The sequence below is a fragment of the Leopardus geoffroyi genome, chromosome B4, assembly GCF_018350155.1.
Source record: "Leopardus geoffroyi isolate Oge1 chromosome B4, O.geoffroyi_Oge1_pat1.0, whole genome shotgun sequence".
In the NCBI taxonomy this organism is placed as follows: Eukaryota; Metazoa; Chordata; class Mammalia; order Carnivora; family Felidae; genus Leopardus; species Leopardus geoffroyi.
The window spans coordinates 40,459,203-40,477,012 of record NC_059341.1 but is presented as its reverse complement, the minus strand read 5'-3'; the positions used below and the strand labels follow the sequence as shown (position 1 = coordinate 40,477,012).

Genomic DNA, 17,810 nt, shown 5'->3' with positions numbered 1-17,810 from the left:
CCTTTCCGATGACACAAACAAGGCAACAGCATCATATTGGAGGCTGAGACACACCTACCTCTGCCCCTACCCCCAACACACACACACACACACACACACACACACACACAGAAGGCCAGGTGGTAGGGCTGTCAGAAAACGTAGCTGTTTGCAGAAGCTGGATCTGCCCTGGGGGAGAGGCGGGGAGAGGGGCAGGCACCTCTGCTTTCTGACTCAGCCACACAAGTTCAGGCCCTCCTTCCTTCTGCCCAGAGCAGTGCCGGGGCTGGTACTTCCTGAAACATACACTTGGACATCTCATTTCCTTTTGTCACCATCATTCTATATCTGCTGGCTGGGTTGCTGGGGGCTCCAGTTACCCCGAGCTGCTTTTCAAAAATTCAGGTTCTGCAGCTGGCATCCTCTTGCTGGCCATACTGTTTCCATATGATTAGGATGGAGCTCTGGGGACTTTGAATTCTGAGCTGGCCCCCTGGGACTAACTTGGGCTTTCATACTAATTATTTTCCAAGGCAGTTTACAGCTGGGTCATTTGTACTCATATTTTTTCATGACACAACACTCCAGAGGTTTAACACTTAACAAAAAGGGGGGCTGGGTAATGGCTCTGCACAGGGATTCCATGTGGTTGCCCTTCCTGGTCCTGGATAGAGTCTGCCCTCTGTTGGAAACTGCTTCAACAGGTTGGGAGCAGGCGAAACCCTCAGAAGGCCTCCAGTCAACCTGGGGTGACTTTCTGGGGGATATGGGATTTCAGGAGCATATAATGACAGAGAAGGGTTGCCTTCTACTTACCCACACTCTCTCTGTGTTGACTCCCTACTTCACCTCCCTGTAGCGATTGTAGCCTAAAGGCACTGGGCTTGGAGTTTTATGAAGCATAAGGCTGGGCTGTTTTCTCATGGTCTCAGATTCAGACCACTCCAGAGGTCTGTGTCTTATGAGGGGATCCTGCCCAGTGGCCTGCAGTACAAATTGTTCTGCTTGGACTGAAGACACCATCCCATCCCAGGTGGACCCTGGGAAAACTTGTTCTGTTTCTTGAGTCATATAGTCTCTGTCATAGACAGATGAGGTTCCTAGTGTTGGCTACTGAGACAGATCCAATAGTCTAACTGGAGCTCCAGGGCTTTAACACTCCCATCCCCACCCCCACCCCCACCCCCACCCCACTTATCTCCATCCCTGGAAGGTATTCCCTGGGAGCCTTCCCTGGAAGGCTCTGTGAAGCACATTACATGGCTGCAGAGCTTCTCTGAGGTGGGGGCATCCAGCTGATTTAGTGGCCTATCAAGCGGATTTGGATTGTTTATTGGAAATGCCCATTATTTATGATGGCTCCTGGCCCTAAAGGTGCAGGCAAAGGGTGTTTTCAGAAATAAAACTAATAAATAATAACTAGGCCCATGATTTATCAGTATGGAGGAAAGGAGCCACTCATTTCCAGTTGGAGTAAAGCATCCTGAAAGGATCAGATTCTCTTTCCCCAGAACTTGGAGGAAATTCCTGCAGGGATTGGGAGATCTGAGTACAAAGAGTTCAAAGGAGATTATAAAAGAAAATCAAAGACACGTGCCTCTCTGTTCCTCATTCTTAATCCCCTTCTAGCCACATTTACATGACAAGTTTTCCAAATTTTCAGCTCCTTAGACCTGAATACTTATTTTGGGGTGACATCAGTTTTAATTTTCTTATACCCAAACTATTTTAAAATGAGAGACAAGAAGTGGTTGTTACTGTTGAATTGGCTGCCTTAGGTACATGGGACGAAGGCTCAAAATCGTACTGAAAGCCTTTGCTTCCTTCCTCCCTTCCCTCCATCCCTCCTTCCCTCCCTTCCCTTCCCCTCCTCCTTCCTGTCTCCCTTCCGTCCTCTTTCCTCCCTTCCCCTCCTCTCTCCTCCTCCTTTCTTTTCCTCTCTGCCTCCATCCCTGTCTCCTCCCCCCTTCCCTCCCTCCTTTCCTCCCTCCTTCCTTCCTTCCTTCCTTCCTTCCTTCCTTCCTTCCTTCTGTCCTTCATCTCTCCCTCCTCCTTCCTTCTTTCCCTTTCCCTCCTTCCTTCTCTCTGTGTCTCTTTCTCCTCTGTAACACAACAGGGCACATGGTGGTCTCTGTTCATGACCTGTGGCCATGTTGAAGCAGGACTCAGTCCTTTGGCATATCCCTCCCCTAAGAACAAACCCAGAATTCTTTCAACACTGGTGAGGAAAGCAGGTTTTAATGCGTCTTTGCTAAAGATTCTGTGGAGATGCTAATGATGGGATCCCACTAGAAATGACAGGGAAGTTAATGAACATTTCTGCTGGGTGCCTCTGCCCCTCCCCCATCACTTACATTTCTTCTTTGGCAGAGAGCACCTCACCTCCTGTCCCTCCCTGCCCCTCACGTGGCATGGGCATGGCCCTGCATCTAACCCCAACATCCCCAGCTCTTATCTTGTGGATAAGGTAGGGAAATTTAAATCGATTAAATTAAATTGAAATTGAAATTAGGCAGATCTGTCTTTCTTGTGACTCCATACCCACAAACAGTGGTCCTTGGAATATGACAGGGAATTTTTAATAAATGATAAATATTTTTTCACTATTCCAAATCCTATTTTTTCCGTGTCATTCATTCATTCATTCATTCATTCATTCTTTCTTTCTTTCTTTCAATAAATATGCTTAGAAGAGTACATCTAGTGATAGCTGTGGCCTACCAGAAGGTGTATCTGACTATGCTCATTGTTTTGCCACCCAAACCATGCATGGCGAGGGGAGGGTGGCATGGGGCTTGGGAAAGTGAGGGTTAACAGCCACATGGGGGTTCACAGTTATGAGATCTTTTTTTTTTAATGTTTATTTATTTTTGAGAGAGAGAGCACAAGCCAGGGAGGAGCACAGAGAGAGAGAAAAAGAGAGAGGGAGAATCTGAAGCAGGCTCCAGGCCCTGAGCTGTCAGCACAGAGCCCGACACGGTACCTGAACCCACAAACCATGAGATCATGACCTGAGCTAAAGTCAGACGCTTAACAGACTGAGCCACCCAGGCACCCCTATGGTTATGAGATCTTAAAATGTAAAGTGACCTTAGAAATTGATGGTAAGCATTTCCTGGGCCTCAGCATTTTTTTCTTTTGTCAAGGAGAATAGGAATCAGACCGAAGAAAGGGATGTGGATCTTGAGCCCAGGGAAGACTTGAGAAGCATAAATCAAACAGGGATGCACTGGCCTCTTTGTCAGGCAGAATTTGTAGCAGGAACAGGAAAGGCCTTATGGTTTAAATATCTGAGGGGCTTTGCTGATGTACATAAACTAAAGAAGAAATAGCAGCTGAGGCAGTGTTCACTGTAAATGGTGAACACAGATCATTATCCAAATGCTTATTGGGCAAGGCAGTGTGGGACTGGCCCAGCCTTCTGTCTCATGGGCAATGCCGTGTCCCTCCAGGCGTGGAAGGAAGGAGAAAACTACCAAGCTGTCTGCCAGCTGAGGGATAGCACGGTAGACTTTTCCAACTTCATCTCCTATAAAATGAGGACAGTGTCTCCAGATTCCCTGGCAATGTTTATTTTCATAGTTGTCTGGAGAACCTCGGGAAGCTTGGGTGGTGGACTTCTGCAGAGGTGAGGACAGGCTGTTTCGATTAGATTTTCCCAACTATGTGCCAGCAGGATCTCACTATCCTCCCCGTTGATTGGTAGAAAGTGCTCATTAAACAACATGGAAAGGATGCCCAGAATCTCTGGGGCTAAGACATGTGCACAAACACCTGGCCACGGATGGCCCAACCGTGCTGCAGAAAGCAGGGCTGCCAGCTTGGAGGAGGTGATGCAAGAAGAGAACACTTTAGGACAACAGGAGCTATCCTTGATTGAGGTCTGGCACTTGCCAAGCACTAGGCTGAGGGCTTTCTAAGAATCCTATGCAGTTTTCAGGGCAACCCTGTTGGGCGGATGTCATTCTTTTTATAGAAGTTCAGACCTCTAATTATGCTCTGCATTTGAAATCAGGTGTGTCTGATGCAAAAATCTGCCCCTACAGCCACCTCTGGAGTAACACAATCAAATAGTCACTCCCCTCAACACACAGCTGAGCCCAGAATAGCGTGACTGGGTGCTCTGTAGGTTCGGCATGGCCTGCCAGGGCCTCTAGGACTGTTCGTAAGCATAAGCAAACTCAAGTAGGCTTCAGGATGATGAGGCACTTGGAGAATGAGCTGGTTTTCTGTGTCACTGTCTGCCTAAGGATGATGCCATGTTTCTTAGGGCTCATGGGGGCTAGGACATGACTAAACAATGAGTAGCTTTCATCTCCCAAGGCTCTTTCAGCCTGGAGAGAAGTCAAGGCCAGATCACAATTGTGATCACTACCTGCATCTCTAAGCTTTCCCATTCTCAAGGCCCCTCCCAGGGCCATTCATCCCCAAGAGCTCACATATGCCTGTGACTCTTTAGTAGGTTTCTGCTTGTGCTTGGACCACACCGATGATGTTGGGCACTGTCTCTTACCCTTAGGATTGTGTTCTAAGATTGCAAATGAATGAGGGGTGCACTGTGCTGTGTGGGAAAACAGATCATGGAAATACAGCATTCTTTCCCTAAGATCCCCTTCCACCATGACCTGAGGGGAAATGATACCTTGCCACTCATAGATTCAATCTTGAAAAGACTTAGCAGTTTGCAAAAGGTTTTCACAGAGACCTTGCTAAATTAAGCTCTTTGAGGAGTGTGAAGTCTTTATTCATCCTGGCGGGTGTTCCATTAATGTGGACTGAACAGTCACAGATATTTCCTAGGTATATATCATGTTAGACTGTGGGTGGAGGGTGGGGAGGTGACAGAGGATGTGCGATGTAAACAGTAATCAAAGATCTAGATTTCACAGTGCGGCAGAGTAAAAATTGTCTTTGAAGACAGGCAGATATGAGTTCAAAACCTTAACTCTTACATAACCCATAAGAGCCACTGTGGCTGTGTGATCTTGAGCAAGGCTCTAATCTCTCTGGATCTGAGCTGCCTTTATTTGTAACAGTGAGATGTACTGTCTCCCCCCCCCCCACCCCACCCCAACACAAGTAGGTAAGGATGACGTGAGATAGCAGATGTATGCAACGGGTGTGGAGCAGATCAGAGCAGACACTCCTGCATAGCGCATGATCCCTTTGGCCACCCAGGAGGTCACTGCAGCTCCCTGCATGTGGGTGTTCTCTGGTTGTGAGCATGCTCAGCCCATGCATAGGACAAGGTGGAAGTGCTAGGGAGTCAAGTCCAGCAGTAACCTTCAACCAGGTAGGGGCTCCACTTGCTCTCACTCCTCAGTGTAATAATTATGAGGGGGGTTTCACAGTCTCTAAGAAGACACCCCAGTGGGACTGAGCCCTGGTAGCCTGCTGCATTAAATTGTTCGTGAACACATCCGTGCTGTCTTCCCCACTCCTGTCTCACTACCCCAAGCTTCCTGGGAGCACTTCCCAAATAAGCCACTTACTCCCAAACTGCTTACTTCTTGACACAGAGGGCCACCCCAAGTAAGACAGAAGATTAATTAAAGCTACTGTTGTGATTTTCAAAGGGCTTGGATATGGGTAATTAATACAGAGAAATGTAAAATACTGTAGGAGAAAAAGAGATTTCTACCATCTGATGTCATCTGGGAAGGCTTCAGGAAGGAGATTATAGGCAACATCTGATCTGAATGGTAAAGGATATGAAGGATTTGTACATGAGAGGAGGGCCCAGGGAAAGGAATTCCAGGGGAGGGAACAGAGTTTTGTGTCCACTTTTCCAAAGATTCTGACAAAAGCTATGTGTGAGTCAGGTGGGCAGACAAGTCAGGTGGGTCCGTGTGTCAGCCTCATCTGGACACGGAACCTCCTGGCTGGCATGGTCCTGGTACTTTGGCCCTGTGCTCAGCATGCTTTCAGGCGATACTTATCAGTGCACATGATACAGGGCTGGTGCTTTCTTTCTGCCCCTGAAATGTGTCCCTTTAACCTCCTATCTTTGCCAAGCCATTTGTCACAGTCTATGAAATCCCCATCAAACACTCTGCCCAGTTGTCCACCGAGCATCCCATGGGTCTCGGGTCTTCCAAAGTCATCAGTGAGGTTTTCTGCTCAGTATTTCTCAGGCCCCTTTGGGGATTATCAGCTGGCTCCTCTGCTTGGACCTCATAGAACTCAATGGGGCTGTGACCCCCGAGCTTGAGACATTATTAGGCTTGTTTTTATTTCACTTATCTGATGATCCTTCATCATTTGAGTGAGTGCATGAGAAGTGTCTCAGCCTATCCAGAGAGCACACAGATCCAGGCTGTCCTGCTAGAAATGGAGGAGGCGGAAAAGAGGAACAATGTCATGGTGCCCAAGACAAGTCTTTGCTGCCTATTGACTATTGTTCATTGGTTAACAAGCCTTTTTCATCAGGGATTTTGTTCAGATAAAATCTTATGGAAGCAGCAATCACACAGGGAAAAGCTGACTACCCCTTGATGAAGAGAGGGTGGTTGGAGAAAGTTCTGCCAGCCAAGATCCCCCTCAGAGGGGTATGGTAAGAAACCATTGCTAGAGTAGGTAAGAAGAGGGAAGGGGAAGGAGAAAGGTGATGATTATATGTACCCTTGGCCTTCTGTAGCCTCATAGTATCTGGTAAACCATTTGGGACTCCCAGATGACTTCAGTTCTGCTGTGCTAGAGAGACAGGTCTCTTCTACCCTGAAGCAGTAAGAGCCAAGAGACCAATGGCTTATGTAACAGGGATTAAAACTCTGAAGAGGTGAAAAATATGCCTCTCAGTCTTAGCATCTTTGCTCTTATCTTTCAGAGGTTCCAAAAACAGAACAGACTTTTGAAGAGCGCCTGATACTCAAAGCTTTCTTGCTAAAGTTTGTCAATGCCTACTCGCCTATCTTCTATGTGGCCTTTTTCAAGGGGCGGTGAGTATAATGGTGTCACACATGGTGACTTGTCACTAAGACAGGGGTCCCTGCTAGAATCAGCTTGTCCCTGCTGCCCATTCACACCCTCAGTCCTTTTCCCCACTTCTGTCCCCACCTTGTCATTCCTGAAGCAATGGCATTCGCACCACATCATTTTGGATTAGAATCTTCAGATTCAGGTAACCAGGGAAACTTCAGGGATTTGACCCTGGGCCCCAGAGGGTGAGTCTTAGAATAATCTGGGCATCCCAACTTTGAGGATGAGGTAGGAGGAAATTTCAGGTCTGGTGAGTGACTTGGAAGTCTTTCAATGCATTTCTGACACTAGCTACCCCGAGTTAGCACATACTTCACGAAATAAGGGCATGATCTTCCACGAGACTGCTCACTCCGGACACTAGCTGCAGTCCCTGGGGATCCTATGCCACTCGTGATTGGTACCCACTGGCTACAACTACTAACTCCTCAGGTTTGATAATTCTCTAGAATGACTCACAGAACTCAGGAATGTGCTGCACTTAAAATTACAGTTTTACGATAGAAAGGGGGTACAAATCCAAACCAGCAAATGGGAGAGGCACATAGGGTGAGATTTAGGAAGGTCTTAAACAGAAGCTTCCGTGTCCTCAAGATGGATCAGTTTCCTGGCACGTTGATGTGTACCACCAACCATGAAGCTCATCCAAGCCTCAGTGGCCAGAATTTGTAAGGTTGCGGTACGTAGGTAGGTATGATTGGTTAGATCATTCACCATGTGACTGAGCTCAACCTCCAGTCCTCCTTCTCTCCCTGAGGTCAGGCTGCTATTACATGGATCAAAGGTTCAACCCTCTAATCACATAGTTGGTTTTTCTGGCACAGCCTTCCCCATCCTGAGTGATCTCATTAGCATAAATTTAGGTATAGTCCCAAGAGGCCACCATGAATAACAAAGAGACTCCAACCAAGAAATTCTAAGGATGTAGAGGCTTTCCCAAGAACCAACAACAAAGGCCAGTCAGATTCTTTATTATATAACCTGTCTGGATGTAAAATGACTTCTGATGAACACTTTTCATGGTTAGATCACTTGACTACCTATAAGGAGATTTCCCAGTAATGATTAACTTTGTCAGGAAGCTTTCCTATCACTAAAATCTCATCAAGCAGGCATTGATAGCAAGAACTGTTCTTGTACATATTTGATAGTTTCTTATAAATGTTTTTTGACCAAAACCACAGCGTCCTTCCTGGGATCTCTGCTCTTGACTCTTATGAAATTATAGTAGCAGAGAGACTGTCTGTATTAATGGGTATATACTCCACTGGTGCTTTGTCTCTAGATTTAATATCCATAGCAAATTTTATACATGGAAATTCCAGGCCAAAAAATAGGGTCCCGACCCTTAGATAAATTTGTGGCATATTGAAAAAGATGGTCTTGTCAACAGCACACTGCAGTAAATGCCATAAGAGAAGTGTTAAGAAAGTGTTGGGGAAATACGTAATTGTGAACAGAGACAGTAAGAAGACTTCACAGAGAAGGAAAGATTTGAGCTGAGCCTTAAATAGATGGGTAGGATTTCAACAGGTGGATGAGGGGCTGACATTACAAGTGAAAAGGAATCTTCTCATTACCTGTCTGGTTCCATGATTGGCTTTTACCTCTCTGCTTCACCCCCACCTGCCCCATCCTCTTGTCCCCCAGTAAAATAGACCCTACTTGGAAGAAGCATGAGGCAGGCTGCTTCCATTCCTTCGGAAGCTTTCAGTTAGGAGTCTGGATTTTTCTTTTCGGACCCCAGGAATCTGTACTTGCAACTTTGGCCTGTCTCCCCCTTCATTTCCTGGGAAATCAAAAGCTCTCACTGAGGAGCTGCAATCAGAACTCAATTCTTGGCATTAGTTGGGGGAAGAAGGTGCACAGAAAGTACACTTAGATATCATGCAAACTGTGTGGTGTTTAGGCTCAGAGATTGTCACACATGCACACCCACACATGTGACCTTCCCAGCCGCACACCAGCTCCAGCCTCGGCCCCTATTCCCTGGAACCCTGGGTGGTACAGGTGAGGGCCCTAGGTGATTTAGCCCCTACTTTCAAAGAGGACGCCAGGTGGTGGCTGTTCCACCCTGAAGGCCATGCCTACAAGCAACCCTGCCTTTCTCCTTCCCTAACTCTCCCATGCTTGTGGATTTCAGGTTCGTGGGCAGACCTGGAAGCTACGTTTATGTATTTGATGGCTACCGCATGGAAGAGGCAAGTATAGCCACCAGTGATCCATGGCTGGCTGGTGGTTTGTAGGCGCCCCCCCTAGCCTCAGCCTCACCCTTACCCCGTTTTGCACGCTTTACTTTTTGCCCTTGCTTCTCTGAGCTCCCCTTGGTCTTAACCACATCTACTGTTATCTTCTCTTCTGGGCAGTGTGCTCCGGGAGGCTGCCTCATGGAGCTCTGCATTCAGCTCAGCATCATCATGTTGGGGAAGCAGCTGATCCAGAATAACATCTTTGAGATCGGAGTCCCGTATGTAATGAATTCATCTTATCTCCTTACTTGCCACCAGGGCCTAGCCCAGCAGGGCCAGAGTTTCAGCAGGATGCTCCCTGCCTCCTCCCTTCAGAGAGCCTAGTTATTTACTCCTCTGCCCACTTGCCAATAGTTTTCCCCATGAGGCAGGGCCCCTCCCATGAGGCTTGTCTACCCATCTGATTGGGGAGGTTTGAGGCTCTGAAAGATTAAGCACTTGCTTAAGTAATGTAATGACTAAGTGGCAGAGCCAGGACTCAGGTATCTCGGACCTCAAAGTGTAAAATATTTTTAATGCTCGCTGTCCTCCCACTGAATAAGTAATATAGACTTTCATTATGGTGGGTAGAAATAAATACAAAAGGGGGAAATACTACGTAATACTTTAGACACATGTGGTCTTGGAGGAGGGAAGGGTGCAGAGCTGGTGAAGCTCAGGCTGGATTTGCATGTGGATCTTCTCTCTCCTCCCACATGGTTTTATACAGATTTCACAGAAGGACTTCTTTCCCTTAAGTGTTGCATTGAGATCGACTTGAAAATAAACACAGACTTGTAGGCACTAGATCTAAAAGGAAAGAAAATGCAGTAAGTGAAAATCTACCTTCAGGTCAAAGAAAAATGTAACCCCTCCCCCCTCCCCTGACTGCCGCCACCACCACCACCACCACCACCACCACCACCACCACCACCACACATTTCTATTGCTTTTTGGTGTTCTCATACCATTACTTAGGCTGAATGCTTAGGGTGCTTTTCTGTCCTCACACTGACACAATCTCAGATGGCTCTTGGGTGTGTGTTTTTCTGGTATGAGGACTGGCAAGAATGTTGGTGTCTGGACATCTTGTTTCACCTCCCTGCTGCAGCCAGCCTCTGGTCACCAGTCCGGAAATCATCAATTTTGAGAAACCCAGCCCTCTGAAACTATGCCCCATCCCCAGCTTTCTGGTTGACAGTCATTCGGTGATAGTCAAGCAAAGCTGGTAAGACACATGGTCACTGTTCCCTAGGAGCTTACCATCTCAGAGAGAGACTACATTTGTTGTGGAGAAACATCCACAAAATATACAGACCAAGAAAAGATGTACCAAAGCCACATCTGGCTCCTTTGAAGCCAAGGGACCAGCCCCTCCACTGCTGCTACAAAGGAAAGTGTCCATTCTCCTTCAGACATCTGGGAAAGACACCTGTCCTTCCAGTGTATCATTATTCTGCTCTGGATGGAATTGTATACAGCTTGTAGGCATGAGATTTATTTATGCCTGGACATCTGCTCTACTACTTAGCCCATTTACTCTGCACCAGAGGCCTTTTATAGATAGAAGAGAGGCAAGAGCTCAGGCATATGTTTGGACAGTGTATTGGCATGTCCCCCACCCATCTACTTCATAACAGATGAAGTTAACACATGGCTGTTTGCCTCAAAGGCTAAATTTTCTTGTTTATGCTTGATATGTGTTTAATATGCCACACTTTAATTAATTGATGGAAATTGTACAGTGACTCATGAAGCTGGGGACAAATAACTTCTCTAAGTCTTGCTGTCCTCATCTCCTGATGAAAATAATAGCATTAGAATCATCTCCAAGGTGTTCTCATTTCAGCTGTGACATTCTGTGACCATGTCCTCTACTCAATAAAACTGGGCACTGCTGCTTCCAAATACAAGTTACTCCTGTTTCAAAAGATTGTTCCTCATTTCAGTTTCTAGGTTGCTAAAGGACACATACAATATAACTGTGTAGTTAATTATAATATATATATGAGCTACATAAGATATATAGTTAATTATAATAATAAATATGTAATTAATCCCTGAGGATGTAGAGCAGAAATCCTTCTACCAAGCCCTGGAGACTTCTGTCTCCAAAGTTCTTGTAATTTTACAGGTTGTATTTTGAGTTCAGTTACATGAAATCACTATGATGGTGATTTTTGGATTTTCCCCTCCTTGTTCAGAACCCACTCTCAATGAATTAGACCCCATCCAATCCAGAGTTCAAGCACCTGGAGATATCCTTATATGAATGACACAGTTGAGAAACATGAAATAAGCAAGAAAATAAAAAGGAGTCTTTCCGAGTCAAAAGAGATATGACAGTTGACCTGACAGGAAGAAGAAGTATAAATGATAAGAATAAGACCCATTGGTCTTGTATTCTTTGGAGGAGGTAGCACATTTCAGTAAGACAGAGATTGTCCAACAGATCTGGGTTTAAATTGAGCCATTGTAGTATACTCACTGTGTGACCTTGTTAAAGTTATTCTAGAAAGATTTTCATGCAACCTGGCTTATGTACAAATAAAGGTTGGATAAATGCTCAGCTATCTCGAAAATAGAGCATATGAAATCCGAGAAAGGAAGAACCGTTCTTAGGGGCTCCAGGCAGCCAAGGTGTTACTGAATGTCATTAGCTTTATGTTTGTAAGTGACGCTTTGTGACTGTTGCAAGCCCAAGAGTGAGATTAAAAACACCAAGTCAGGAGCACTGTTTTTCTCTTCTGTTCAGGGCCTGATGGCCTTTGAGTCATGTACCTTCAGAGCCTACATCAAATTCTTTCCCCAAGGGAGGTAAATATTAGTCTTAGATACCCGATTTGATTTTTAAAAACAGAAGCAAGGCTGAGGAGTTAGGTAGGTGATTATACTAGTTAAGAATATTTGGGGTAAAAAAAACATGAGATTATACAATTAGAAGATGTTTATCATCTACTTCTGGAAGTAGTTTTCTAAGATTCTTCCAAAGAAAGTTTTAAAATATTAGAGACTATCTAAGTGACCTTTATCAGTAAGCCAGGTAGTCAGTTACCTCTCTCCCTGAGGGTGAAGGATGCAACATTCTTAGTAGATTCTGTGTGTGTGTGTGTGTGTGTGTGTGTGTGTGTCTTACAAACATACCATAACCACAATTTTAATGCCCTTGAGAATTGTATACTCTAGTAGGCTTCTTGTAGAACACCGTGTCCAATCTTTGGTGATTTGTGAACTAACCTTTAAGTTTTTTTCTCCATAACTACCTAAGTGACTGTTGCATATTAATTTCCTCTAAAGCAACTCATGTTTTATTTAAATTCATTACATTTCTGAAAATGGAACATGAACACTATCAGCTACTGTGAACAGCAAATCACAGTAGAAAGAAATACAGTCAGAAGTAAACATTATTAAACAACCAATGACATTAGCTTAAGATCCGCATTCTCTTTGTTCTAAAGGAAGCTGCACAGGCACTGGGGAGTTGTTAAAGACATGCCAGCAGCAGACTGGGGTTTTCTCCTTAACCGCCATCAGAGGGGCTGAACAGGAGCAGGAAATGAGCTGAACGGGAGCATCTAATGAGATGAGGGCCAAGTGTAGGGACCTCCAAAGGTGTCAAATGAACTGCTCTTGGAATGTGACTGTTGCTTGGGAAACGTTGCTTTAGAGCAATATTATCACTTCTTAATCCCACAGGCTTCCACAAGGCTGGCACAGATACTAGGCATGTCCATGGTTACTGTACAGCTGCCCTTTGGGACCTGGATAAGCTCCACCAACTCTCTCAGGCTCTCCTTTGCTGCCCCTAAATCTGGCAGGTGTCCCAGACAGGGCCGTGCAGAAGCCCAGCTCCCTCCAGGCACCTTCCACCAGACGGCAGCAGTCCCACCTTGGCTAGGCCTGATTCAGAGACCCTGGGGATGGAAACACAAAGTGCTTCAAAGGGAGACCATAAAACTGGGGGCACTAGGCTCTTTAAAGGCAGCTCTGTGACTAATTGAGGACATGATAATAAATAAAACTGGGTTGCATGATCTGGCCTTGAACTATCCCCACTTAGCAACCCCAGGCTCCTGGGGCCTGACACAGTTGTGACAGATGCTTTCCAGAGAGGAACTGGATGGTTTTAAACATTACAGGCCCCAGAACAATGCTCATCGGCAGCTCCATCTGAGATGACTTCAGACATGGTGGGCGGTATGGCAGAATCTGATCTTGTGCTATTTATTACCTGAGTCCCCTATCGGGGGTTTCTGTTCCCTCACTGCTGCCCCCCACACCCTGCCTTTCCCATATGTGTTTGTGCAATATAGACTTTTGGTATGAATCAGATGGTGCCCCTAAAACGTGCCACCCCACATCCTAACTTCTCACTATAATTTTCTTTCAAACTTAGTTCCAGTCTTCCTTGAAGGAAAGTTGGAAATGAGCCTTTTATCATTCAGAAAGATGGGTGTTTTTTTTTTTTTTTTTAATAAAAGGTAAAATGCCTACCTTTTCCAAATGCCAGATTCTTTCCTGGGCAAAGTCTGAGACAGAGCAAATAGATCAATACTTCCACTAGCAAAATGTCCCCCCATCCCTATTCTTACTAAAAACACCAGATCACATCCCCAAATAGTTGTAATGTACCCTGGACACGGCCAGTAAGATTCTATAAACTTTATGCTTTTTTTTTCAGTAAATGTGATAAATATTACATTTCAAGACATAAAACAGTCTCTCTTTAAAGCCATCACAGGCAAAGGAGGTCTGTGTTCTCAAAGACAGTGGAATCTGGCCATGAATCAGAAGTTTAAGGAACAAATTTGAACCTTGTCAGGTGTCAAGGAGAGGAATCATAGCTCAGAGGTTGCTGTGTTCATCTTGTTTGGCTCATTTAGGGCTTAGTCCTGCCTTCTTTAATGAGGCTTGAGGCATACGGAGCTGCCTAGGCCCCAGATTCCTGCAGTGGGAAGGCCTAAGGTGTGACACACAATCACCATGGTCTTGGGATGAGCCCATGGGGCACAAGCAAAGGAAAGGCTCCAAGCCTTCCAGACAGTTTCTCGGACCTGTCATTAAAAAGGGACGGAAAAATAGCAGAGCAGATGAAAAGGACAAGGGGGTAACATCAAAGGAGTTATTTTAACGAGTGAGTGCATCGAACAGCCGGAATTGTAATCTGAAGTTTTCCAAACAGCCCATCTGTATAGTATACAATTTGCAGGATTCCTGTTAAATCCTATTCTTGAGGGACCTTCTTTATTAATTTTTTTAATGGTCACTGAGATCTCCAGAAGAGCAGCTTCTGGGAAGGAAGGGTTCATAAGAATTACTTGTGGGTTGTTTTTCCCCTCATTGTCTTTGACGTGCCCACAGTGTATTACACAGTGACTGCAGTGTCATTCCTGAAGCTCCCCTTCTGCCCTTCCCTTCTTTGCTACATGGTCTAGCAGTTGGCCTTCTGTTCCTGTGACTTCTGCTTTCCTGCCCTTGGAAAGCTCCTCTCCCTCTCCCCATCCCTGGACTGTTGGTATTCCTTCCCTGTGCTCCATCCACAGGTGGGGCTCATTGCTATGGTTTTGGTTGCTCTCTCCAGGATGATTCTCATTATTGTTAGCTTCCACCCAAATTTGTTTTCGGGGCTCTAGACCTATGTATAAAATGCTTACTAGACATCCCTACTTACTTGTCCTGTGGGATCCTCTGCCTTGACACGCCTGCCTCCCCCTCATCAAAAGGGCCTCTTCTCTAGTGTTCCTTGTCGCAGCAAACTGTACCACCATCCACACGCAAGCCTGAAGACCCCAAAATGGTCCTTGGTTCCTCTCCTTCCCACGTACAGGTCACCATAGCTTCTTAAGTCTGCTTCCTGAGCCTGTCTCAGTCTGCCTCCTCCTTCTCATGTCCACTGCAATTACCCTGGACTCTGCTGCCATAATCTGTCAGCTGGGCCACTGCCTAATATGGCTAACTTTCCATGCCATAGACTTGTGCTGCCTTCTTGCTCTTCTCTTTCCTCACTTTTCCTCTCCTACTCCATGCTCCGAGCATGTGGAGCTCCATTCAGTCCCTTCTCTGAGCTGTTCTCATATTTGCCTTTGGCCGCTGCACAGATGATCTCCTCTGCCTAGAACACATCTTCATCCATCATGCCACTCTCCCTTTCCTATGCTTCTGCCATCTTTTATCATTTAGTTGGTTTATACATCTCTTCCTTGGGGAAAACATCCCCTGTTTCAGGTCAGGTTAGTTTTCTTTGTTTTATTTTGTCATAATTCCCTAAATTTCTTCCTTCATGATACTTACTACACATTATTGGCAGTACTTAAGTGTCCATTTTCCCAGCTATATGGCCTCATTTAACACATCAGATGTCTTGTTTTTTCTTGGAGACCATCCTCTGGGAATCTTCATTCTCCTGTTCAAAACAAAACTGTTCACTGAACCTTCTATATAGCTGTGGATCCCAGTTAGATCTAGCACTTCCTTTTTCTGTAATTTCTTGTTTGCTGGATTCCATTGTTACCTTTCTTGTTTTATATCATTGGTTGGTGAAATTCATTCTCCAGGAACTTCACAAGAGTGGATGCATGGTTATCTTTTTAAAAACCTTGTTTTTAAAGGCATGTTTTACATTTTTTCTTCTGCCTTTGCACTTGATGTATACTTTGGCTAGGTATAAAATCCCTTGCTAAAAATCATTTGCCTTCTCAATATTAATAAATTTCCCTGGGGCTTTCTAATGTCAAGGACTGATGTTGAGAATTCTAATATATTTTTGTTCCAAATAATTTTTAGAGAATCTGTTTGTCTCTCTAGTCATGGAAGCTTTTAGAATCATGTTCATTGTTCCTAGAGTTGTGAAATCTCATGGTGATGGGCTTTGGTGGAAGTCCTTTTTTTCATCATTATGCTGAGTAGGTCCTTCCAATCAGAAAATGTATATCTTTCAGCTCTGGACATTTTCTTATATTTCTTTATGCTTTCCTCCCCATTTTCTCTGTCTTCTCTTTCTGATTAAATGTCAGAGTTGCTTATTTTTTCTTCTCTATTGTCTATTTATTTTCTTTTCTATTTTTTCTTTCCTATTGTCTTATCTTTTCTTTCCTATTGTCTATTTATTTCTTTTCTATTTTTTTCTGTGAGTTTATTGATTTTTTTACTTCTGATCATTTTATTGGACTCATTTCAGATCTATAATTTCCCCAGTTCATTTTTTCCTCTGAATAAACTTCTTAATCCTGCTGATTAATTAATAAACTTCTTAATCCTCCTGTGGGAGAAGTGGTAGTCAGTCACCTGGGCAATATGGTTGGGTAGAGACACTAGGGTCTACTCTTCCTCCTTAAGCAGTGCCTTGACCAATCACTATTGCCTGCCTTTAGCAGTACCTAGTGCCTAAAACTTCTGAACCTTTTTGAGATTCCAGCATGAGAGGGCTTGCTTTTTTTTCTGCTGCTTTTCACTGCAGGCACTTGGTGTTCAGCCATCACAGCTTTGCTAACTCCTTTATCCACTGTCTGTCTTCTAAGATATTTATTAACATCTCTTATACACTGCTGTATTCATGACTGTTTTCTTTAACCCTGTGGTTTTGTTCATTCTAAAATTCATTCGCTATCATTTTAGTCGCGTTTCAGAAGGAAAAGAGATATATACATGTGCTCAATTTTCCATATTTAATTAAAATCACTGATTATTCTTTACTAAAAATTTGGCCACGTTTTCTGATTACTGCTATCTGGAGGAAAAGTCTCAATTTTAGTTCTGATTCCAGACCGTCCCTTCCTCCATCCTTCTCTCCTTCTCTCTTTTTTCTTTTTCTTTTTTTCTCTCTTTCATTTTTTTTTCTTCACTTCTCCTTTTGCCCTGACCTACAGACAGGGTCTCAGCCAGTCCAAACTATTTGGCTTCAGAATCTTTAGGCTTCACCTAGATTTTTCTCAATTTCTTATTATCACAGAATTCTTGCTTGCTCTTTTATTATGAAATACTGTATTTTACTGTGGCTTCTGTGGATCTCAACTCATTCTTTAAATCCTTCTGTGATGGTGATGGTGATAATGATGACGGTGGTGACAGGGACAAGGATAAATATATTTATTGAGCTCTTAGCATGTACCAAGCCCTAAGCTAAGCATGTTACAGAGATTATCTCCTTAACTGACCCTATGGGGTAGCTGATATTTATTTGCTCATAGATAAGAAAATTAAATCTTACGGAGTTTTAATAGCTTGACCAAGAAAATATAGCTGGTGAGTTGTGAAACTGGGTTTTAAACAATTATTTTCTGACATCAAAGATCAGACTTCTACCCACTACACTACACTACTGTACTACATCTTCTTGATGACAAATGGTAGTAGACAAGACACTGATCAAAACATTGTTTTGAACCATTAGATTTCCACTAACTGTGAGAAGCACTTTCTAACAATGGAATGCTATACCTAATGATATTGAGAATGTTCTTCTGGAAACACAGGGGTTAAATCAACTTGTGTAGGGAATGTGGGGGGAATTCCTGCATTGAATGGAGCATGGACTTCAAAATCCCTTTAACTTTTCAAGTCTATGATTCTAACTGTTCTGCTATTAATTCTCCTCCCAACTATCTCCTAGAAACTTTCTCTTAG

At 44.3% G+C, this 17,810-nt stretch overlaps 1 protein-coding gene across 4 annotated transcripts in view; it reads left to right on the top strand.

Annotated features, from left to right (window-relative positions):
- Window positions 1–17,810, top strand: part of ANO2 (anoctamin 2) — a 340,087-nt gene that overhangs the window by 289,255 nt on the left and 33,022 nt on the right. For all 4 annotated transcript variants that reach the window (XM_045467167.1, XM_045467165.1, XM_045467166.1 and 1 more), the window contains 3 exons: window positions 6,806–6,917; window positions 9,101–9,158; window positions 9,324–9,424. In XM_045467167.1, coding sequence (XP_045323123.1) covers window positions 6,806–6,917; window positions 9,101–9,158; window positions 9,324–9,424 — 271 coding nt within the window. The remainder of the gene's footprint in view (window positions 1–6,805; window positions 6,918–9,100; window positions 9,159–9,323; window positions 9,425–17,810) is intronic.